The sequence below is a fragment of the Sminthopsis crassicaudata genome, chromosome 2 (assembly GCF_048593235.1).
Source record: "Sminthopsis crassicaudata isolate SCR6 chromosome 2, ASM4859323v1, whole genome shotgun sequence".
In the NCBI taxonomy this organism is placed as follows: domain Eukaryota; kingdom Metazoa; phylum Chordata; class Mammalia; order Dasyuromorphia; family Dasyuridae; genus Sminthopsis; species Sminthopsis crassicaudata.
The window spans coordinates 494,600,719-494,622,928 of NC_133618.1; the positions used below are offsets into that span (position 1 = coordinate 494,600,719).

The 22,210-nt window shown below is 44.8% G+C and overlaps 4 protein-coding genes across 6 annotated transcripts in view; 2 read left to right on the forward strand and 2 right to left on the reverse strand.

Moving 5' to 3' along the window:
- The window catches only part of ZSWIM1 (zinc finger SWIM-type containing 1), a 32,359-nt gene extending 20,779 nt beyond the window's left edge, over nucleotides 1–11,580 (forward strand). Inside the window, exons 1-2 of one of the 3 annotated variants that reach the window (XM_074293554.1) lie at nucleotides 8,155–8,354; nucleotides 9,461–11,580. In XM_074293554.1, coding sequence (XP_074149655.1) covers nucleotides 9,545–10,927 — 1,383 coding nt within the window. In that variant the 5' untranslated portion in view covers nucleotides 8,155–8,354; nucleotides 9,461–9,544 and the 3' untranslated portion in view covers nucleotides 10,928–11,580. Of the gene's footprint in view, nucleotides 1–8,154; nucleotides 8,355–9,001; nucleotides 9,161–9,460 lie in introns of those variants that run through there. The other 2 variants (XM_074293551.1, XM_074293553.1) reach the window with 2 other exon arrangements.
- A 270-nt stretch (nucleotides 11,581–11,850) lies between these two features.
- Nucleotides 11,851–13,130, reverse strand: SPATA25 (spermatogenesis associated 25). The gene is made up of 2 exons (XM_074293562.1): nucleotides 12,964–13,130; nucleotides 11,851–12,518 (listed from the first exon to the last, which is right to left on the reverse strand). The coding sequence occupies exons 1-2, from the start codon at nucleotides 13,016–13,018 to the stop codon at nucleotides 11,875–11,877; spliced, it is 699 nt and encodes a 232-aa protein (XP_074149663.1). The 5' UTR covers nucleotides 13,019–13,130; the 3' UTR covers nucleotides 11,851–11,874.
- Nucleotides 13,131–13,968: 838 nt separating this feature from the next.
- On the reverse strand, nucleotides 13,969–16,629 carry NEURL2 (neuralized E3 ubiquitin protein ligase 2). Its single transcript, XM_074293560.1, has 2 exons — nucleotides 15,583–16,629; nucleotides 13,969–14,283 (listed from the first exon to the last, which is right to left on the reverse strand). Exons 1-2 carry the CDS (start codon nucleotides 16,310–16,312, stop codon nucleotides 14,168–14,170), a joined length of 846 nt encoding a protein of 281 aa, XP_074149661.1. The 5' UTR covers nucleotides 16,313–16,629; the 3' UTR covers nucleotides 13,969–14,167.
- On the forward strand, nucleotides 16,488–22,210 carry CTSA (cathepsin A). Its single transcript, XM_074293550.1, has 15 exons — nucleotides 16,488–16,755; nucleotides 16,927–17,102; nucleotides 17,276–17,387; nucleotides 17,595–17,645; nucleotides 17,743–17,829; nucleotides 17,940–18,095; nucleotides 18,367–18,458; nucleotides 19,243–19,327; nucleotides 19,614–19,705; nucleotides 19,805–19,883; nucleotides 20,144–20,283; nucleotides 20,606–20,681; nucleotides 20,942–21,031; nucleotides 21,216–21,320; nucleotides 21,662–22,210. The coding sequence occupies exons 2-15, from the start codon at nucleotides 16,927–16,929 to the stop codon at nucleotides 21,743–21,745; spliced, it is 1,425 nt and encodes a 474-aa protein (XP_074149651.1). The 5' UTR covers nucleotides 16,488–16,755; the 3' UTR covers nucleotides 21,746–22,210.

Genomic DNA, 22,210 nt, shown 5'->3' on the forward strand with positions numbered 1-22,210 from the left:
TTTGTCCCTCTGAAAGTCTTTGTAGTTGTTTTTGTTTTTCAAAGCAGTAGGGGTTAAGTGACTTGCCTAAGGTCACATAGCTAGTAATTATTAAGTATCTGAGACTGGATTTGAACTTGGATCCTATTGACTTCAGAGTCTGTTATCTATCCACTTTGCCACCTACCTGGCCCCAGTCTTGCAATTGTTAACTTGCTTCTCTTAATTCTGGTACTCTTCACTTTGGGCTTTCAGGAACTCCTTAGCTACCCTTTGCAGCAGATACTCCTTTCATTCATTGAACTAGACTAGTTAGTAGGAGATGGCATGTACTTTACTCCTCACTGCCACTTCCAGATCATTCCTTTGTCACCATCACTCAGCATCCTATTCAGAATGTTCATTCCATCCATGATTATCACCCAACTTGTTGCAGCTATTTGCTGACTTTCTGGTTATTCTCCCTGCTTTCTCTTGTTCAATAACTGGTTTTTAGTCTTCCTTTTCACTATAACCTCTACTTTCATATTTTTCTAATTAAAACATTTACAGTAATGTCTTCTCTAAGTACTGAGTTTATAGCCCTCCTAAAAATCTTTTCTCTAATTCATTCCATTGTCTCACCTCCATGATCCAGAATTCTGAAGTTCCTCTACCTAATCATAATGTATTCTTCCATTTCTCCTTGTGTATCTTTCCTAAACTTAATCTTCATTCTCATCACAACCTCATGTTAGTTGCTCCCTTAAAAGTTTTGACTTTCTAGTTGACCATATGCTGTCAGCTGCTTGTCTCCCACTTTATTGGGAATACAGGTAGAGAAGTAAATAGGTACAAAATATTATAAAGCAATTTTAAGGGGATGGGGTAAAGATGAGGCAGTGGCAGAAAAGACAGAGAGTAAATCAGAAAATACCAGTTAAATTTGACCAAATGCCAAATTTGTGTCATTCCGCTATTCTCTTAGATCATTCTCTTTCTCGCTTCCTGTATAAGCAGTACTTAGTTGGAGGAATTCATGCAATTGCTAATTATGTTCACTAAAAGTTATCTTAATATACACACAACTATATTTTTTCTCCCAATTGATAAATGAGCAAAGAAAAACAAAGTAAAACTAAGCTATATGGTAAAACAAATTTCTGCATTGACCATATCCAAAAATTACATGTCTCCACTTTCTGAGCCTTTTATCTCTCTCTGGAGGTAAGTAGTGTCATCTGGAATTGTGACTGGTGATTGCTGTAATAAGAGTTCTTAATTCCTTTTGTTTTGGGTTTTGTTTTTGTTTTTGTTTTTTTTTTAGATTTTAAAAATTCTTTCAGAATTGTTCATCTTTACCATATTGTCATATAAGTTGTTCTGGTTTTGTTTACTTCATTCTTCATCAGTTCATATAAAGTTTTCCCAGGTTTCTCAAAAACTATCCCCTTGATCATTCCCCCTATTTATGTATACCTTCCCTTAAGATTCCAATTTTCCACCTCAAAAAGAACTATTAATATTTTTGTAGAACTTGAGTTTATTTTTGCTTTTTTGTTTTCTTTTCCCCTTTAATTCTTCCCCTTTTTCTGCTTATTTTCCTGTTGAGTAAAATGCATTTATACCCAACTGTGTGTACATATGTATTTTCCCCTCCTTTGATTAGTTCAGATAAGAAATCTTTAACTTTCCAGTTTCCTATTCTTCCTTCAGCAAAGAATGTTGCCTCATTTACTGGAAAAATAAGTTTGTTGCCCTCATCTCCCTCACTCCAGGCTTTAGAAAACCCTGTTTATCCCACATTTTCATCTTTATTCCAGTCTCCTCTAGAGGCTGTGATGCTCAGAGGGGACTTCCACTCTTCCTTCACAAATCCCACAGTGGAGCCAGTTATTAATCATTACAAAATCACATACTGAACATGCTTCTAGCCTTCAAACAAGGTCCATGTGTCATCATTTTTTGTGTATATTCATTCCCTCCACCACAATCAAAGCTGGCTTTAGGATTTGAAGTTAAATCAGTACTATGATCTCTTCTGGAAAGAATCTATCAATTTGCTTTCTAATTGGTCAAGTCAATATGCCTGTGACTACTTTGATTGAAACTCCCCTATGTGTTGTCTTCCCCATCAGAAGATAAGCCAAAGGAGGGCAGGAACTATCCCAGTTTTGCATCTGCGCTTAATATAGGAGCACATAAGTGCTTAATTGTCTCCCTGGGTCTGACAAGGTGGGCTTCTACTATTTGTAATCTTGATTCTTCCCCATTGCCTTTTTAAAATTTTTTCTTTTTCTTTGCTTGTCTTTAGTCTCTCCTCTACTTTACTTTCTATAACCATGGCTAGATTCTTTACCTGCCCCCTTCTTTAAACCTCTACTTAATCCTACTATCCTAATCCTTTTAACTTAAACTTGGAGGTTCCCATTAGTGCAAATAGAGAATCCTCTGAAGTGGTTACATGCATTTGAATTCACACCATTTGAAATCATAATTATGTAAAACATCTTACCCAGTTCTAGCCTAGTAAAAATAGGCAAACTCCTATAAAGGGTTGCCTTTATCTTTTCACTGTGTAGTCACTACATAGTACCTTGAAATTTGGCTTCCGGAAAACACATCATTTAAAATTCCTCTCTCCATAATAATGATATATTTTTTCTTTTGTCCCTTCCACTCAATATTGATTTGGGGGGGGGGGTAGGGGGTGAAGAGTAGGTGGAGAAAAAAAAATATTCTATAATAAACTAGGAATTTCCAAATACGTAAATATAGTTTTCAACATTTTTGTAAAACAGTGTTCCAAATTTTTCTCCCTCCCCAAGACAGCAAGCAATCTGATGTAGGTTAAATATGGGCAATCCTTTTAAATATACTTCCATATTTGTCATGTTGTGTAAGAAAAACAAACAAACAGATGAAAATATCATGCTTTAATCCACATTCAGTCTCCATATTCTCTCTACATATAGCATCTTTCATCCCAAGTCTATTGAAATCATTTTCAATTACTTCATAGTTAAGAATAACCAAGCCTGTCACAATTGATCATTACATAATCTTGGTAGAATGTACAATGTTCTCCTGGTTCTGCTCAATTCATTCAATGTCAATTCATATAGGTCTTTCCAGGCCTTAACATTTACATACCATAATGTATTCAGCTATTCCCCAACTGATGGGCATCCATTCAGTTTCCAGTTCCTTGCCACTACAAAAAGAACACACACATTTTTGCACATATAGGTCCTGTTCCTTTTTTTATGATCTCTTAGGGATGCAATCCCAGAAGTGGGATTGCTAGGTCAAAAGATATGCACAGTTTTATAGTACTTTGGGCACAGTTCCAAATTGTTTTCCAGAATGGTGAGTCATTTCATAATTCCACCAAGAATGTATTAATGTTCCAGTTTTCCTACATCTTCTCCAACATTTATCATTATCTTTTCCTGTCATTTTAGCCAATCCGAGAGGTGTGAGGTTGAATTGTTTTAATTTATATTTTTTTAATAATAGTGATTTAGGGCATTTTTTCATTATGATTATAGATTACTTTAATTTCTCCATCTGCAAATTGTTCATAACTTTTGAACACTTATCAATTAGAAAATGACTTACATAAAATACTGAGTCAAATTTATAATATATTAGAAATGAGGTCTTTATCAGAAAACACTGGCTATATAAATTGTATCTCAGCTTTCTGCTTCCTTTCCAATCTTGGCTAACTTGGCTTTGTACAAAGTCTTTTGAATTTAATTTAAGCAAAATTATCCATTTTGCATTTCATAATGTTTTCTAGTTCTTTGGCCATAAATTCTTCCCTTCTCAACATATCAGACTTTTACTCTAATAATTTGTTTATGGTAATATTCTTTGTATAAATCATGAACCTATTTTGACCTCATTTTGGTTTAGGATGTTAGATGTTACTGCCTAATTTCTGTCATACTATTTTCCAATTTTCCCAGCAAGTTTTTTCAAATAGTGAGTTGGTATCCCAGAAGCTGGAGTCTTTTGGTTTGTCAAACACTAGATTACTATAGTTATTGACTATTGCAAATAATCTAATTCCTAATCTAAAACTTCTACCCCCAAAGAACATTTCCACCATAATGCTCCTTCCTGCCCCACTGAAGGATTCCTTCACCCCCATCCAAGGTTTCAGACCAGGTAAGAACAGTTCACACTCCTATCTTTACTTACTCAACCTCTTTGGGGTTCAGCTCCTGGGCCCTCTTCATTTTTAAATCTATTCACATATAGGCAGAGGAGCCACTGCACCATTATGTTGATCCGAGGAAGTTTTTCATCCCAAAGATTAATAGATCTATTCATATATTCAGAGAATAGCCATCTGGGTGCAGGGTTTGGAAATGCTTGATATGTATTGTGATTAGAAGTCCAGGTCCATCATATAGTCAATGGAAGAGCCAAAGAGGCCACCCAAGATGCCATGCTTTAGAAGTGGACACTTCCAGCTTGGTGAAGGCCGTCAAGATTTATAGCTCTCTAAGCAGCCGCAGGGCACAGGCAAAAAGAGAAGACAGGTGTTGACATCATAGACCATCGGGCATAAGATGCTGTGGTCCACTGCCAGCAGCACATTCTTGTTGTGCATGGCGCTTAGGGAGATGGTGAAGTTGACTGAACAGCATACTGAGACAAAATAGGTTTTGTGTAGAAGCAATGATACCCCAGACAGATTGAGCATAAAAAGAGTGGTCAGTTTGAACTACAGGGAAACAAGATATTGGAAGCAATGATAGCTAATGGCCCACCTTGCAGAAAGCTACCCCAGCATACTTTAGACAAAGGTTCTTGGAGGTGATCATGACAATGAAGATCATGGAGAACGATGTCCCAGAAAAACTTCATGTGCATCTGCACAGAGGGGCAATGCACAGTGCTGGCCACAGCTGGGAATTTTGCAAAGGAGGATGATCACCAGACAGTAGTAGAAAATGTCAAAGATCAAATAGTCCAGATGAAACTAGAGACGGTTCATCAGTTTTTTTCAAGAAGACCATGAACACAGAGGTGAACTAGTAAAGGGACAGCACCAGGTCAATCTGCATTGTCCTCAGTAAAAATAATTTCTACTCTGACTCTCCCTTTACTGATGGCTCTAAGGATCTTCTAAGGTCCAGGAACTTTTTTAGGGGAGGTTCTGTACATGGCAAAGATGAGAAAAATTAAAGTCATTTGTGCAGTCTAGAAAGTTGGGTCCAGGGACTGATCCTTAGGAGAGGTGGGTAAAGGGAGAGGCTGGTGAAAAAGGGCAGAAAGTCTTTGCATTATGGGAGAGATGATGGGACACCAATGTTAGAAATGAGTAATTTCATAAAATCATAGAATGTTAAAAGTGGAAGGAAATCTTAGAACAGAGAATACAATATTGGATCTGGAGGAGATTCTAGAATGGACATCACAAAATAGCATAGTGGAGACAGGGAATGTTAAAATCTTGGGGGATCCTTAGCTTGAAGAATGTTAAATAACAGGATGTTAGAGACTAATAGTTACCTTATAACAAAGAATATTAGAAAAATCAAGATCTTGGAATGTAGACTATTATAATTTAATTGTAGAATGTTAGAAATAGAAATAATCTTTTAAAAAATAGAATGTTTAGAGCTATAGTAAAGGAAATGTGTAATGTGCTGTTGTCTCCAGAAGCTGCCAATCGCTCTCTGGGGGGAGATCTGCTGTGTCAACTCAGATCTCTCGGACAGATTCTTTTTCCTGTAGAGAACCATTGTCTCCAGGCAGTTGCCGTTAACTCTCATCCAGAGAAGTGATTTCCCTTCCTGCAGAGAGCTGCCTCAAGTCTTGTCTAGAGCAGAGACTGACTTTTTCCTCCAGAGCTGCCCTCTTTATCCTCCCAAAGAATGGGCGTGGGATAATGCAAGGGCTTCTGGGAAGAACCACTTCAACCAATGAGCTTGCTCCTCCTAAGCATGCAAGCTCTTCCCCAGGAATTCACAAGTCAAACTCCCAGGAAAGGCCAGAACTAGAAAATTGTTAAGTACCGACTTAGCACTTAGTAAGAACCTAATATCTCATTATCTCATTAGCACTTAGTAAGAACCTAACAGAAATGTAATATTAATTTTCTTTTAAAAATATTTAATGGTATTTTATTTTTTCCAATTTCATGTGAAGTCAATTTTCAAAATTTTAAATCACTTAGTGCAGTGCCTGCTATATAGTTGTTCAGTTGTTTCCATCATGTCTGATTCATGACCCCATTTGGTGTTTTCTTAGCAAAGCTACTGAAGTGGTTTGCATTTCTTTTTTTGGCTTATTTTATAGATGGCGAAACTGAAGCAAGAAAGGTAAAGTGGCATGCTCAGGGTCACAAAACTAGTTAAGTGTCTGAAGTCAAATTTGAATTCAGGTCTCCTTGACTTCAGAAGCTGCTGCTCTATCCAGGTAATTAAATCCCTTGTTCCCTCCTTCTAGACACCTTATACCCTTTTCTTGTCTCATCTCCACGGTTCTGCTTTGATGTTCACGAATTCTGAAATTCTCTTATTTGATTACATTGTCATTTTACCTCCACCTTTGTCTTGCAAACCCAAATCCCATTCTTTGTTCTCCCTGAAACTTCTCATCTTAATCCTTCCACTCCTCAGGTCTTTTCCAGACCATCAGCTTCTACTGGCTACACTCATCAACCTTCCCCATCTTTATTCCTTGATGAACCAGTTCAATAGCAAACTTTCCTCTTTTGAATTTTACTTCCTTATATTGCCAATCTTGTCTTGCCTGGCCACAGCCTTGGATTTATGGCAAATTAAGAGCTCAAGAGACATAGTTTCTGTATAACTAATAATAAATTTAATTATGGTTAGCAAATAATCAATAAACTGAGTCCAGTGGCTCTGTAAAAACAGACACCCAATTACACTGACCTTGTTCCTCACACCTCTTGACTCTGACCATTTTCACTGACTGTCCCACATTCTTGGAACACTCTTCTTTCTTCATTCTGGTTTTCCTGGTTTCCTTCAAACCTCAATTAAAGTCCTTTCTTCAAAGCAACTTCTTTGAGAAGCCTTTCTTAATTTTAGTGCCTTTCTTCCAAGATTATCTTGTATATCTTATTTGTATATAACATATTTGGCTTTCCTATTAGATTGTAAGCTAATTGGAGTAGTTTCTGTGTTTTTGTTTTTGCCCTGTCTTTGAATCTCCAGCACTTAGTGCCTGGCACATGTAGGCACTTAAATGCTTATTTGCTTTTTTTTTGGGGGGGGTAGTGTGTGTGTGAATGATTATGAGCTGGGTGGTCCAGGCCTGGAGTCAAGAAGATCCAGACACAGACATTAGTTATGTGATCCTGTGGACCTCACTTAGACCTATTTGCTTCAGTTTCCCCACCTGTAAAATGAACTAAAGGAGATGGCGAACCCACTCCAGTATCTTTACCAAGAAAATCCTAAATGGGGTCATGAAGACTCAAACAGGACTGAAACTGAATAGCAACTATACATATCTATTTATATGTATATTATATATATATATATATATATATATATATATATTTTCTTGGTAGGTAATTTCATCTGTTCTCAAGGATTCAGCTATCTTTATGCAAACGAATCTCTAGATATTCAACTACCTTTACTCGATCCTAAATTTATCTGGTAGCCGGTTGGGCATTTCCATCCAGCCATCCTGAAAACATATCAAAATAAACATATCTAAAAAGGGAGCTTAGGTTTCCCCTCAAAGCCACTCTCTCTTCTAAAAGTTCTCATTTTTGTTTTTCCAAGATCCTTCCCCTTGTCTCATACAGCCTCTGCCCCACTTCAGACTTTTTTCAACTCTTATCTGAATCACTTGGTGGCTTTCTAATTGACTTCCCTGCCTTCAGTCAGTCATCATTAAATGCTTGTTGACTGACAGTAGTCTCTTTTCAATCAGTTCCCTGAGTAACTTCCAAACTGATACTAACGCAGATCTAAAACCATGTCATTCCCTTACAAAAAAAATGAATGGTTCCTAGTTGCCGCAAAGATAAAATATGAAATCCGCAGCCTGGGATTTAGGCCCTTAGATTTAGAGCTGGCCATATAGTCTGATAGCCTCTAAGAGATAAAGAATGAAGACTTTCAGTGATTGGGTAACTAAAGTCACATGGCTCTTTGAGAGAAGTTTCTGACTCGGGTCTTCTGAAGGCCAACTCCTGCATTGTATCCTTAGACCCAGGGGGCCTCACAGTCCGGCTCCCGCGCACCTTCCCAGTTTTATTCCCTCTGATCCCTCCCCTGCGCTCCCTTTGCACTGTACTTTTCCCAGGAACAACCCCGCGATTTGTCCCGGACACTTTTTTGGATTTCATTTCCTCTGATTTACACCTAGTTGAATCTTTCTTCAGAGTTCAGGTATTATCTCTTCCACTCCTCCCTTCAAAGTGCTTTTATTTTGTATTTTTAATGTATTTTGTATTTATATCATTAGTTTTTATTTTTGATCGATATTTTATTTTTATAGTAGTTTTTTACTCTTTGTACATGTTTTCTTGAATGCACCTACTCTGTAGCTGTTGTGATCCCCACTAGCACAAGCAGTTCATGGAGGTTTATTCTTACTTTTTGCATCCTCAGGGCCTAGCACATAGCAGGGGCTTCATATTTGACTTGAGGCCTTTTCAACTTGTTCATTCTTGGGGCCGACAGGCCCAGACGGGGAAGTGGGCTGTTAGAAAGAGAACGTGTCTTTGCGGCCCTAAGCTGCGGAGACGAGAGGCCTTCCCAGGTCCGAGAGGGTGCCGCTCCTAGCGCAGCATCTCCGCCCCCACCCCAAATACTACCAGAGACTCAGAGAGAGGGAGGAAGGATCTCGTGGGGCGAGAACTTTTACTTTTCTACAGATTTCCATGGCATAGCCGCCATCCGGCTGTTTCCATAGTAACGCACCCTTCCTTCCGGTGCGCCGGGTCTTAGACGCCCCGCCCCTACGGGTTTTGTCCCCTCCAAGAGCGCGAACCGCCGCTGGCGCTGCTTATAAGCCCGCCCTGAGGTGCGTCGGCGTACGCGCTGTCTACGTAGTGTAGCGAGGGGCCGTGGTTCTTCCGGAGCGGCTCTGCGGAGGGCGACCTGCGTGCTGATTGGTGGGCATGGGAGTCCGTCCGTGCTAGGGCGGCGTTCTGCTGTGAGCCCGGAAAGACGGTGGCCGAACGCCCCAGTGGGTAAGGAAAGCGTGAGGCCTCCCGGGCTCTGCCGTTCCCTCGCCCCTTGGGGTTAAAGAGTGGTAGCTCTCTGCCCTCTCTGGGAGGCCTTCGGGAGTCAGACCTGGGACCTTAAAAAAGGGGCCTGGATGCCTCTAATTCAGAGTTAGAGTAGGGTGTTCCTCGTTCCCTGCCCCGCCCCCTCCCGGGTGCCCTTATGGATTGGGGAGGAGGGGGTGGAGCTGGCCCTGGACCTCGCTAACCGTGCCCTTAAACAGCCCCCTTGGTGCTTCGCTTCAACTCCTGTACCTCCCCCCACAGGCGCCTTGGCGGAAACGCGGATTGAGCCCTTTCAGGCCGAAGCTGCCCCTATCCTTTCAGGCCTTCCAGACCCTCTGTTTGCACATGGCCCTTAGCGCCCTGAAGGAGCTCCAGGCTGGAGGCCATGAACCTTTACTAGTCTTTGAGGTGGGCAGGAACTCTCAGTTAGCCTCCCTGAGCTACCAGTCTGCCATCATGCGACGAGTCTTCATGAGGTTCCCTGAAGTGTTGTTCATACACCGGACCCCCAATCCCAGGGGCAAAATACTGTACACCTTCTTGGTGGATGGCCCCGGGGTGCAGCCTGAGTGCAGCCTGAGCAGGATCGTGTACTTCTCTGTCCCAATCAAGGAGAACATCGAGGGTTTGGTTCAGCTGTTCCAAACTTTCAAAAAGTTTAACCCTGAGTGGGAGAGAACTTGCACCATCCTAGTGGATCCCTATTTCTCTCTGTTGCCTGTTCTGGCTATGGAATTTCCATCCGCAGAGATCCTTCTGTCTGCCTTTCATGTATGTAAGTTTCTTCAGGGAAAATTCTGCCGCCTTGCCATTGAGCAGTCAGTGAAGCAGCTGCTGCTCACCAACCTGCAGCACACTATGTGTTCAGCCACAGCCAGTAACTTGAAGAAAATGCACACTCTCCTTAGTGACTCTGTCCCCCAAGACCTGCAGCCTGACCTTCACCTGAGCTGGCTGCTAGATGACAGGATCTGGCTGGCACACAGGTGGAGGAGCAAGGCGGAGAGCATCTGCTACTTTCGGGACCTAGAGATCACAACCCGTGTCATAAGCCAATTCTTTGGTATCGAATTGTCTTTGGAAAAGAGTATCCTTTCCCTGCTAGAGTATTTGAAGCAGAATACAGATAAAGAAGGGGCCTCCAACCTAGACCTGAGCACCCCAGCCAACTGTACCCCACCAGCACCTTCTGCAGAAATTAACAAGCTCCAAGAAGTAGAAGCCTGCATCCAACACTCCTTGCAAAACATTTGTGCTGAACCTGCTGCCCAGCTCTGCCTGGTAGAATTTGCTGTGGTTCAGAGGTCTATACAGTTGATTGGTTCAAGCACAGACAAGGTGAATGTTCAGATCCTAGAGGACATACATGAAGTACACCCTCAGGGCCCCAGCAGCTGTACCTGCCACTTCAGCCAGACATTTGGCCTGCCCTGCCGTCATATTCTGGCTGTCCTTAGCTCCCAACAGCAAGCGCTGCAGCCTGAAATGCTACCTGAACACTGGAAATCTGGCTGCAGAACACCCCCCAGAAGTGTGGCCAGCCTAGCCAGTATCCTGGGCAGCAGGTGGAATGTAGCTCTAGACAAGGAGCTATTGGTGGCATTCCTCACTGGGGAGGTGAGGCGGCTCTTACTTCAGTGCAGCCGGGAAGAATTTGAGCGACGCTACAACACCCTCCGTGAGCTGGCAGACAGCTGGATTGGGCCTTATTTTCAAGTGCAAGTGTAGGCTGTCTTCCTTTTTCCCTGCTGGGTGTGCTCTGTGCCATGACCCACCTAGCTGTCCTTCCTCAACCCAGCTAACAGGGGGTGATGAGTATTGCCTAAGACAATGATGATCTCCAAGCCTCAGTTTTCTCAGCTATTAAATGGAGATATCCGTCTTGCTACCTGCCTCACATGATTGTTGTGAAGAAAGCATTTTCTAAACTATAAAGTGACATAGAAACAAGATTTGTTCTTAACACAGTGGGGAAAAAGGGAAGGAGTAAAGTATCCCACTACATTCCAACTTTCTTTGCAAACATTTTGTACTCTCTTAAGGATCAGCTGACCCAATAGATGAAGAGAAAGGCTGAGACTAAATAACAGGTCAGCCCAGCTGCCCAGTCAGCTGATTCCATCCCCTCATCCCCTGTGACCAAAAAAATCTAAGAATTTTTGCAGCCTAGGTGAGGAACTTTGTTTAGTACCCATGGTCTATGTCTCATTGTCCTGCTTGGTCCTTGTGAGTGAATCTGAGTGCTGCTTATGTCAATATTGCTCATTTAGAATTTTAGCTCACCACCATTCCTGGAAAAAGAGTAATGTTTGCCATTCCTATTCTATTCCCTGCCCACTGCTAGCAGGGGGAATTTGTATTGAATAAAGGTTTATAACAAAGCTACTAAGTCAAATGATTGCTGCTACCGTAGAAATAGGAAAAGAGTATTATCCTTCCTCCTCCTCCTTCCCAATCAGTTTTTGTAATCTTAAGTTATTGCATTATTTTCTGGCCAAACTCATTTCCCTGGTAAAGTGAATAAGCTTCCCAGCCCTTGGTAGTATTGAAATGCTGATGTGTAGATATATACTCCCCAGATATTGTACCATCCCCTACAGAAATGGGTCCCCCATCTAGCTGCCCAATAACCATACAGAGAAGCCACCCAGTGAGTCTAGTGCAATTTCATCTGGCTACAAGCAGGAACCAGGACCCTGACTCCTTCTGGGCCCCACCAGTGGGGCCTGGCCAAGCATCATGTGAGACTGGGCCTGACCCCACCTCCCCTCAGTAGCCCCCTCAGGCTCTGGATGGGCCATCATGAAGGCCTGGGCAGCCCGGATCATGTCCTCTTCCCTCAGGCCTGGGACAGGCACAGTGGGGATGCCAGCAATCATCATAGCCAATGTGAGAATGCAGATGTCAGGCTGGGAACCAGGCTCTTTGCCCCCTGCCTCTTTGGGCATCAGCAGGGCCCCTGGAGATAGCCCACAGAGCAGCAGTGGCCCATGCCCCCCAAGGCTACCCATCTGCCCTCCAGCCAACTGAGGGACCCTGCCCCGTGGGCAACCATCTTCCCAGCCCAGGTTCTCAAGCTGCCTCACATGAGGAAATTTTCTGCAGTATCTGCCATGATACTCTTTCCGCCGAAGCGGCTCCCAGCCAGCCCCCCCTGGGCAGATCCCAGGCTCTGGTGTAGGTAGAGAGTGACCCCAGGACTGGGGAGCTGCCTGACGCTCAGCTTTCTGGCTTAGCGGACCTGGCCCTCCAGGGGCTACCACCACTGGCTCCATGGGACCATAGAGGCTGAGAGAGGAGTTTGGAGGGCCTGCCCCACCTGCAGAGACAGGAATGAGATAGAAAGTGATTTAAAACCCCTATGATACCTTGAGGGTGATGCAAAACTTTAAGAACTGGCTGGGATCCAGCAAAGGGGAAGTTCAGGTCATCAAACATTTTTAACATTTATATGGTCTAAAATTAGAAAGGGCCCTTAGAGATCATCTAGGCCAGTGCCCTCATTTTTCAGATAAGGCAGTCCAGAGACATTAAGTAAATTGCATTAGGGTACATAAATAAATGATAGAGCTGGGATTTGGTTAGGTATTCTCACTGTTCAAAAAAGTTTCAGTGTCTAGGTGCCACCTTGCCTTTACCTTTGGGAGAGCAGCTTTAAGGCTATACTTTCCCAGGAGGGATAGCAACATCCTGGGACACAGCATATAGGTGACAACATGCCAAGGTAGTCTTGTTCCTCTAATCCAAAGAAACCATCATCTTACCTTGGCCAGAAGTAAGGAGACCCGAATGAGCTCTCTGTGTCATGAAGTAGGACATGGCTCCCACAGGGGCCCCAGGTTGTGAGGGAACAGTAGGACAATTCCTTCATGTCCTACCCCACTCACCCTTCTAGAACCCACCTCACAACCCTAGGCTGTGTTAGCTGGAATCTACCTCATAGAACTGGCTTGTCCATTCTAGAACCAGTGTACCTCTCTGTGCTCAACCGAGGCAAAGGACTGCCTGTGGAACATTGACAGTGCTGTGTTGTGGAAAAAGTAGCATTTGGGGAGTCACACAACATGGGTTGTTCAAACCTATGCTCCTTATCTGTGTGACCCTGGCCAAGTCATTTAACCGTAGCCTAAGTATCCTTATTTTTAAAAGAAAAGTATTGGACTAGATCCCCAATGTGCTTCCCAGTTCTAAATCTTCTCATCTTTTGATTAGGAATCTAGAGATTTGAAGGGAAGGGGGGAGGGGTCTAGACCTGGTCCTACTACTAACCTGCTACTGAGTTTAGGCACAACACTAAGTCTGGCTCATCTAAAATGGGCTGTCAAAGGACCAAATCAGGCAATTGGCTGGCCTCAGGGCACATGAGCTAAGAATTTTTACATTTTTTGAAATGTAAAAACCATTCTAGATGGGGGTATAAAAAAAAAAAAAAGTTGACTCATAGTTATCAATGACTCCTGCTCCTAGAACTAGAGCTATGTATTATATTGTTTCCAGTCCTAAGATGTCTAGTAGAATAGAAACACTGAACCAAACCCTACTTCGCCCTCCCTCCCCCCAACTAGGAGATTTGGATTCTTGTCCTGGTTTTATAAAATAAATAGGTATTTTTGCCCAAATCATTTCAACTCCCCATCTTTTGATTTCACCATCTATATATTCACCCTTGCCTAGCCTACTTCACAGATGTTTTGAGAATTTATATGAAAATTTGAAAAATATGAGACACTGGGTGTACATTAGAAGATGTACCTAAGAATCATCCAAATGTGAAATCATCATTTCTTTTATTATATCTTTTAGCAGGGTGGCCCTGAAGGGCTAATTTTACAATAGGGCAAATTCTTTCAAAGATCTGGCCTTAAGTAAGGGCACTGGGGGTAGGCGTTCCTGAGGCTAAGACACCAGGCACTAGGGAATTTTATTGCTATCTGTACTCAGACCTGCCAACTGGAGGTCAAGAAGACCTCACTCATACTTGCAGAAATCCTTGAGGCCCGTGGGCAGGTACAGGCCATCTATGTCAAGTCGATGTATCACATTTCTCTGAATGACAATGCGGCACAGGGTCTGAAGGGAAGGCACTACAGAGAAAAAGAAAGATGAATTAGTGATAAGGATCCCAGGCTGGCCTTCATTTGCTTTGGAGATTGTCAGTTGTAGCCTGGGGAAAATGGATCTAAACTAGGAGTCTGGAGACCTGGATTCATGTTTCAATGTTTACTTGGTTGAATCATTTTATGGTTTTGCCCCTATTTCTCCAGGCATAAAACTGGAACATCTTCCAATCTACCTTACTAACTATGAAAGTACTTTGAAAAGTGGGGCACCACACAGGCATTCAAAGCTTTCACAACCAGGTATCTTATCAGCTTTCCAAATTCATCTTATTACTGCCCTCACAAAGGTGTATTGGATTCACTGATAAATTTATCATTTTCATTATTATGTATATACATATATAATGATAATATGTATATATAAATTATCAATAAAATGAAAAATTTATCATCATTATGATAACTTACCTTCTTTCATCTCTGGGCCTTTCCTCATATCATATCTCATACCTGAAGTAGCTTCTCTTTGAAATCCACACCATTTAAAGATCACACAAAGCCTTCTTTGATCTCCCTAGCTGGAAGTAATCTCTGCTTTTTGGGATCTCTCATTTTGTGTGCAAAATGTATTTATTATACATTATAATTTTCTGGGAATATATCAACTTCCTTCCCTATTCCCCCCCCCCCCCCCACTACTGGCTCCCTGAAAGCCAATGGTTCCTTTTTTATTTTTTTTTAATCATATTTAGTCCTATTCACTCAAGTTCTCTCTGATCATGGCATTAAGGTAACAGCTAAACCAAGCAGAGCAACAGCTGCTAATCTGCAAAAGATTCCATGGTACTATATCTAATAATAGTAATTCAAACAGCTCAGACCTATAGTATTGTTTTCCTAATGGTCATTCTATAAAGAATAAAAAGTATCTTAACTGCTTATTTTTCTAGCCCTTTAATGTTTAGAAAGTGCCCCTGTTACCTTGTATCACAGTGGATTGGGTTATAGCCATTTTACAGATGAGGAAACTGGGGCTTGGGTAAATTTCGTGATCATGATGTTGCTGGTCCTAGTCTTCCTCTAAGAAACTTACAATATACTGTCTGATTAGTGTAGTATTATGACTTTGGTTAAGTCTCAATTTCCTTAGCTATAAAAAGAGGAGCTTGGACTAGTGATCTCTAGGTTTCCCTTTTCAGTTTCATCTCCTATAATGCCCCTTTTACAAATGAGGAAAGGAAGAATTGGGGGGATGATAGACTGATCTGATAATTAGTAATTCCAACTCAGGCCTTCTGCAGCACTGGGCAATCCTATACCTACACCCATATTCCAGCTGGACCAGGCGAACGCTCTTGGTGGACGCGAAGACATCAACCACAGCATAGAGGGGCTGGGTGGTGGGTAGCCCTCGGGCGCTGGGGCCCATATCCTCCCCGTTAATGAGGATATGCATGTCGGCCGTGCCATCTGGCCGCGGGCAGAAGAGCACCCCGAGGCGGCTGCGCCGCGCCGTGGGTGGCAGTACGTTGAGCTCATACAGCTGGTCCAGAAGGTGACTGTAACGGCCCGGCCGGCTACGGCCCACCAGGCGGTCGCGGGGTATCCGCAGCTGTTCGATGTGCAAATAGGGCTCGTCCAGCAAACCGGGTGGACGGCTCGGCGCCTCTTCCTCTTGGCCCTCGGTGACCACGCGGTTGTGGTGGCGAGTGATGGCAAAGACCCAACTCCGGCCCAGACTGACCAGATCAGGCAACGAGTATTCTGGCACCGGGGCCAGACTGCCGGGGTCCAAGGCGGTCAGGCCCAGGCGCAGGTGGCCGCACCAGCCCAGCTCCTTTTCCTCAATTTCCACCAGGAATACCTGGCCCGGTGCCAGCGGCTCGCGGCTGAAACACAAGCCGTTCGCGAAGCTCTCCACGCGGGTGGCCCGCGTCCCCGACGGGTCCACGCGGATGTTAACCCCGTGGACCTCATGGAAACGGGTCGGGGGCGGCTCTCTGTACGGAGCGTCTCCGGCAGGGACCGGGACACCTTCTGGGGCCGCCGCCATCTGCCCGTTGCAGTGGGGTAGGCGGGCGCCAGGGGCTATTTTGAGCCCCGGGGCCGGGCCCGGATTTGGAGAGGGCCATGTAGGTTCCCGAGGGTCTCCCGACGGAGGCGGGACTGGCCTGGGGTCCTAGCGCCGCCCGCTACGTAGCCGACTCCGACCGAGGGCGGGCACAGACGGAACGCGACCCCTCCCCACCCCACTACCCTGGGCCTGGAGGAGGAGGAACTGTGCCTGCAAGCGCGGGAGGGGTGCGAGTTCACCCAAAAGCAAGCCGGGGAGGTGGGCTCTCCCTACTCGTGACTGTCGACCTGATTAGTGATCAGCTGATCCGGACAGATCATGTGATCGGGGCACATCACGTAATCTCACGTTCATGTGACAGCCGTCCTCACCTGTATGCCCGAGAGAGCCGCGGGACCGGCCAGACGTACTCGGAGAGCAAGGTGAGCGGAGCTCGCTACCGCTGCGGAATCGGAGCCTCTCTCCTCGCAGCCCCGGCGCGGGGAAGTCGGGAGGGGGTGGAGTGCAGTGGGAAGCCCGACCTCGATTTCTCGAGTGTTGCCGGCTTCTGCCGAGAGGAAGTGCCATCCTGTAAGCACCTCGTCTCCCCGCAGATGGGTCCGGCCGCGCTCCTGCTGCTGCTGCTGCCGCCTCTGTTCGGGCCACCCCCAAGCGAGGCAGCGCCCCAAAAGGACGAGATCTTCCGGCTTCCAGGGCTGGTGAAACAGCCATCCTTTCACCAGTACTCCGGCTACTTGAACGTCGGAGGCGGCAAGCACTTGCATTACTGGTCTGGCTCGGGGCTGGGCTGAGGAGGTTTCCCCGGGAGAGGGAGGCACGTTCCCCGGGGACGTAGGGAAGGATTAGGGGTCCTGACTGACCCAGGCCTGAGAGGGCTGGGGGTCTGGGAGACGGGGGTGGAGGTGTGGATGGACGTTCTCACTCAGCTGTCCTCCCTTGAAGGTTTGTGGAATCTCAGAAGGATCCTCAGCACAGCCCTGTCGTTCTGTGGCTCAATGGGGGCCCAGGGTGCAGCTCCCTAGATGGACTCCTCACTGAGCATGGCCCCTTCCTGGTTAGTTGGCCGACATTTTCATCTTCCTTTTTTTTCCAGCTCTCTGCCCTTTCACTTCCCCTTTCTCTCTAGCATCTGAAGATAACTGGAGAGAACTGAGTCTAAAAGGAAAGGAATGACTCAGGAAAAAAGGCTTTCTTCCAAGACCTTTCCTGCCATCCTTTTGGCCAGGGAGATACATCTCTAAGGCTGTCCTTTCTTCCTCAGATCCAACCAGATGGAAGTACCTTGGAATATAACCCTTATTCCTGGAACTTGGTAGGACCGGGGTTGACGAGGAGGGAAAGCAAAATATAAACCTTGGGAATTTGAAGCCAAGAACTTTCTACATCTGTCTTTCCTATACAATCCCCAGAATGCCAATGTTCTGTATCTTGAATCCCCTGCTGGAGTGGGCTTCTCCTATTCTGATGATAAGAACTATGTGACCAATGACACTGAGGTGAGTCTTGTTAGTTGTTCCTCTACCCTTCTCCGCCTTTCTCCACAAACTCAAACCCCCATGCATTCTGCACAGAATTACTTATCAGCTCTCTTATTCTCCTTGCTCAGGTTGCCCAAAACAACTATAAAGCGCTCCAAGAATTCTTCCGCCTCTTTCCTGAGTACCGAAGCAATCAGCTGTTTCTCACCGGGGAAAGTTATGCTGGCATCTACATCCCTACATTGGCTGTGCTAGTCATGCAAGATCCCAGCATGAATCTGCAGGTATGAGAAAGGAGGAAAGCCTGGAAGGGGAAGAATCTGGGAAGGGGGAAGGTCAGGGAACCATGGGGTAAGTGATAGACCAGGAAGCTTCACTTTTAATTGGGCCATAGTCCCTCTGAAACACAGGGAGCCAAAGTTTGGTGCTGTTTTCCGGTTCTTGGGTTTTTCTGGGTTTTGGCAGGCGTGATCTTAAGAAGAGGAGGGTACGTATTCTGGCTCCTTGGAAAAGCCTAATCATACTGAGTTCTTTTTATATGTATGTGTGTCACAGGGTCTGGCTGTGGGCAACGGACTTTCTTGCTATGAACAGAATGATAATTCTTTGGTCTACTTTGCCTATTACCATGGGCTCTTAGGCAACAGGTGAGGGGAAGGGTAGGGTTGCTGAGAATATGGTAAAGAAATGAGGACTGTGGAGTAATAGATAAGTCATAAGTCTGGGTGGGGAAGGATCTTACTTGGCTAAGATCCTGAAGGTATAGTATAAATAATTGATCTGGGTCTGGCCCTGGCCCTTGGCTCCAACCTCATATTGAGGTTGGAGAAGGTGGGGAGAGCAAGGTGTCATCACTCCAATAGAATGTAAACTCCTTGAGGTCAGGGACAGGGTTTGTTTCCTTCTTGCATACTTGGCTCTGAGCACAGGGCCCTTCACATCAGATCCTAGGATTTAGAGCTGAGAGGGAACTTAAAGATCCTTCATCTAGCACCTTCACTTTACAGAGGAGGAAACTAAGACTTTAAGAGGGAAGTGATTTTTGTTAAGTCACACATATTATGTAGCACACCCCGTGGTAGATGTTTACTGAATTGAATTAGGGTGATGTCAGTTGGATTTTTAAAGCTGATAAAGGAAATGGGTGGAGGGTAGCAAAAACTGCTGGGTTAAAATATTAAATGATTAATGAATACTCGACATCTTGCCCAGCAATAGAAAAGATTAAAAATATAGACAATAGGTTTTTTTGTGTGGCTACTTTTTCTCTCCAAAACTGCCATTGGGGTTCATCATCAGTTCATCAGGACTTCCCTGGAATATGAATGTTGAGGGGGAATGATAGATATCCAATATCCAGATTCTGCTAAATGAGGAAAAGAGTTTTTTCCCATGTCTGCCTTTTGGGTCACCCACTTTAATTTTGTTCAGGTTATGGTCTGCCCTTCAGATTCACTGCTGCAACCAGGGAAGGTGCAATTTCCATGACAACAAAGACCCAACTTGTACAACTAATGTGAGATTCCCTCTTTTCTTATCTTCTCATCTATCCAGTCCCTACGGTCCTCTTGGACTAAATCTTCTAAGCTTCCATTCTGTGGGTGTTTCCACATGGATTTGTCTACCAAACCTCCATAGAGATTCTGTTGCTTCTTTCTGGTTGGTTGAGACCAGAAGTGTCCATATAGGTATTTACCAACCCTTCCTTTGGTATTAAAACACCCATTCCCTCCCCCTCCATTCTCCCTCCCATTTGTACTTAATCCCCCCCAAAAAAAATACATATATACACTTTCTTGTAGCTGTTGGAGGTGTCTCGTATCATAAGCAATTCAGGGCTTAACATCTATAATCTCTATGCTCCCTGTGCTGGTGGAGTTCCTGGCCATGTCAGGTATGTGCTGCCATGGGGAAGACCTGGGATCTCTACCTTCAGAGATTTGATCCTACACCACCCCCATACCAGGACTTATGGTTACTCTCTTGCCCACAGGTATGACAAGGATACATTTGTAGTACAGAATATGGGGAATCTCTTCACTCGATTGCCAGTCAAGCAGATGTGGAACCAGGTAAGTTGGGCAGAACTGTAGCTTAAGACCCTTCCCCAAATTGTCTCAGACTCATCAGAATCATACAGGTAGCAGAGCCAGAATTGGAATTTTAGTTTTCTGACTCCAAATGTACATTTCTTTCTATTAAAGCTGAGATAACTGCTTATAGCCCATCTCTTCTCTGTCTCGCTCTGTGCCATCACTCCACTTATGTCCTTCTTGCTGACCACCTGAGATGGAAGGCCAAAGCAATGGCAGGAGCTGTTTTTTCTCACCAGGCACAGCTGAGAACTGGAATTAAAGTGCGGCTGGACCCCCCCTGTACCAACACCACAGCACCCTCTACCTACCTAAACAACCTCTATGTGCGAAAGGCTCTACATATACCTGAATCTGTACCACGCTGGGACATGTGCAAGTGAGCACCCAGGACTGGGGGATAATTCATGTCACTAAGGTGGGGGGGGGGAAGATGGGGAGAGCAGAGTGGTAAGGACAGGGAAACCCTTGTTGAGTGTGAAAGCAAAGTGACCCTAGAAGGTATAGAGTGAAAGGAACTTTAGTGAGACCATCTACTCCAACTCTCTTACTGTACTGATCGGGCAGCTGTGCCCCAGAATAGCCCACTTCTTCAGTGTTATGCAGTATTAGTAGTAGAGCTGAGACTAGACTAACATGGGCTTTTACTCTGCCTTTCTGACTGTTGCCCTTCTTGCCCTGCCCCCTTTTCTCTTTGCCAGCTTTGTGGTGAACATTAACTATCAGCGCCTCTATCAGACCATGAATGAGCACTACCTCAAACTTCTCAGTGCCCAGGTGAGTGGGGAGTGGAGATCTTGAGAGCTTTTATCCTGTCTGTTAGAAACAGAGAGGAAACAGGCTCAGAAAGGGGAAGTTTTCCTTCAAGGCCATCTTAGATATTGGTGGCACTTCAGAGACCAGAGCTAGAGTCTCAAGACTCCTTTAGTTTCCTCTTCTGTTCCACCTTGTGTTAAGAGTGTCTTTTAAAGGGGGAAGCAGAGAAGGTAGCATTAGACCCGAGTTATAACTTGGTATTCTCCCTGTTCCTCTTACAGAAATATCGGATCCTGGTCTACAATGGAGATGTAGACATGGCTTGTAACTTCATGGGAGATGAGTGGTTTGTGGATTCCTTGAACCAGAAGGTGGGGAAGTTGGGCAAGGAGGGAGAGTGGGGTGAGCAGTGTGGCCAGTGGGAGGCAAGCAATGGGACAGCCAAGCAGAAAACTGGATGACAGTTGCCTTGAGTTTGGTTCTTGGGTAGAAGACTTGCAGGGTGGGCCCTTGTGCTTACTGACCACATCCTTCCTGGGCTGGGGCTGGAGGCAGATGGAGGTAGAGCGTCGGCCATGGCTAGTGTCTGACAGTAGTAATGGAGAGCAAGTTGCTGGCTTTGTGAAGGAGTTCGCCAATATCGCCTTCCTCACTATCAAGGTACCTCCTGAAGTTTTAGGGTGAAAAACACTGGGAATGGGGTCAAAAATCTGCTGGGTTGTGGTATGAGGGGGAGACATCAGTGTCTAAGCAGGGCAAAGCCTGTCTGTGAGAATGGAGAGATGGAGTGAGGGCAGTTTAGAGGGTTTGGGTGGAAGTGGCAGTGCCTTCAGTTTGGCATCTGCTATTTTGTTAGCTGTCTGGGAGGCAGTGAACAGGACACTCCACAGATCTCAATTCCAGGTCTCTTTAAGCTGGGATACTTGCAACTCAGTCATGTGATTAGCTCTTTAAGGTTTGTAGAGTGAACTTTTACTATATCTCTGTCCTTTGTCCTCTAGGGAGCTGGCCACATGGTGCCTACCGATAAGCCCCTGGCAGCTTTAACCATGTTCACAAGATTCTTGAGCAAGGAGCCCTACTAAGTCCCATCTTACCCTGCAGTGGAAGATGGAGAGCCAGCCAACCAGCAACCCTTCCCTTCTGCCTAGGGATGAGGCCTGGTCCTGCTTGGCTGAAGTCTCTCTGGCTGGCCAAACTAAGTCTCTTAGTTGGTCAGAATCAGGCCCAGGCCTGCAGGGGTTGGGATTCAAATTGTATCCAAATTTCCCACGTGGAATTAATCAGGGTTTTGAGTAGGGGGATTAATTTGAGCTATTTGAAGGGGTGAGTTGACACTGGTTTATTCTTTAGGGTAGACCTTTCTGGGGTATGGGGTACTAGGGTATCCCCTGAATGTCACCACTCATCATGCACTATTCCCTACCCAATGTTGAGCTCAGGACTATGCACATATCACCTATATAGGAACCGGAGTTGGGGATGGGAGGGAGAGGGGAGAGAAGGGCAGGGCTTGACTGTGATTGTGGGAATAAAAGTCCAAAGCCCAA

Bases quoted from the DNA above. Each gene is read 5' to 3' on its own strand.
- SPATA25 (XM_074293562.1), bottom strand. From the start codon at position 13,018: ATGTCCTACTTCATGACACAGAGAGCTCATTCGGGTCTCCTTACTTCT. The intron at 12,519-12,963 runs GTAAGATGATGG...CTGTCTCTGCAG, and splicing joins TCTCCTTACTTCTGGCCAAG to GTGGGGCAGGCCCTCCAAAC.
- NEURL2 (XM_074293560.1), bottom strand. From the start codon at position 16,312: ATGGCGGCGGCCCCAGAAGGTGTCCCGGTCCCTGCCGGAGACGCTCCG. The intron at 14,284-15,582 runs GTAGGTATAGGA...TTTTCTCTGTAG, and splicing joins GGTCCAGCTGGAATATGGGT to TGCCTTCCCTTCAGACCCTG.
- CTSA (XM_074293550.1), top strand. From the start codon at position 16,927: ATGGGTCCGGCCGCGCTCCTGCTGCTGCTGCTGCCGCCTCTGTTCGGG. The intron at 17,388-17,594 runs GTTAGTTGGCCG...TTTCTTCCTCAG, and splicing joins CTGAGCATGGCCCCTTCCTG to ATCCAACCAGATGGAAGTAC. The intron at 21,321-21,661 runs GTACCTCCTGAA...TTTGTCCTCTAG, and splicing joins TCGCCTTCCTCACTATCAAG to GGAGCTGGCCACATGGTGCC.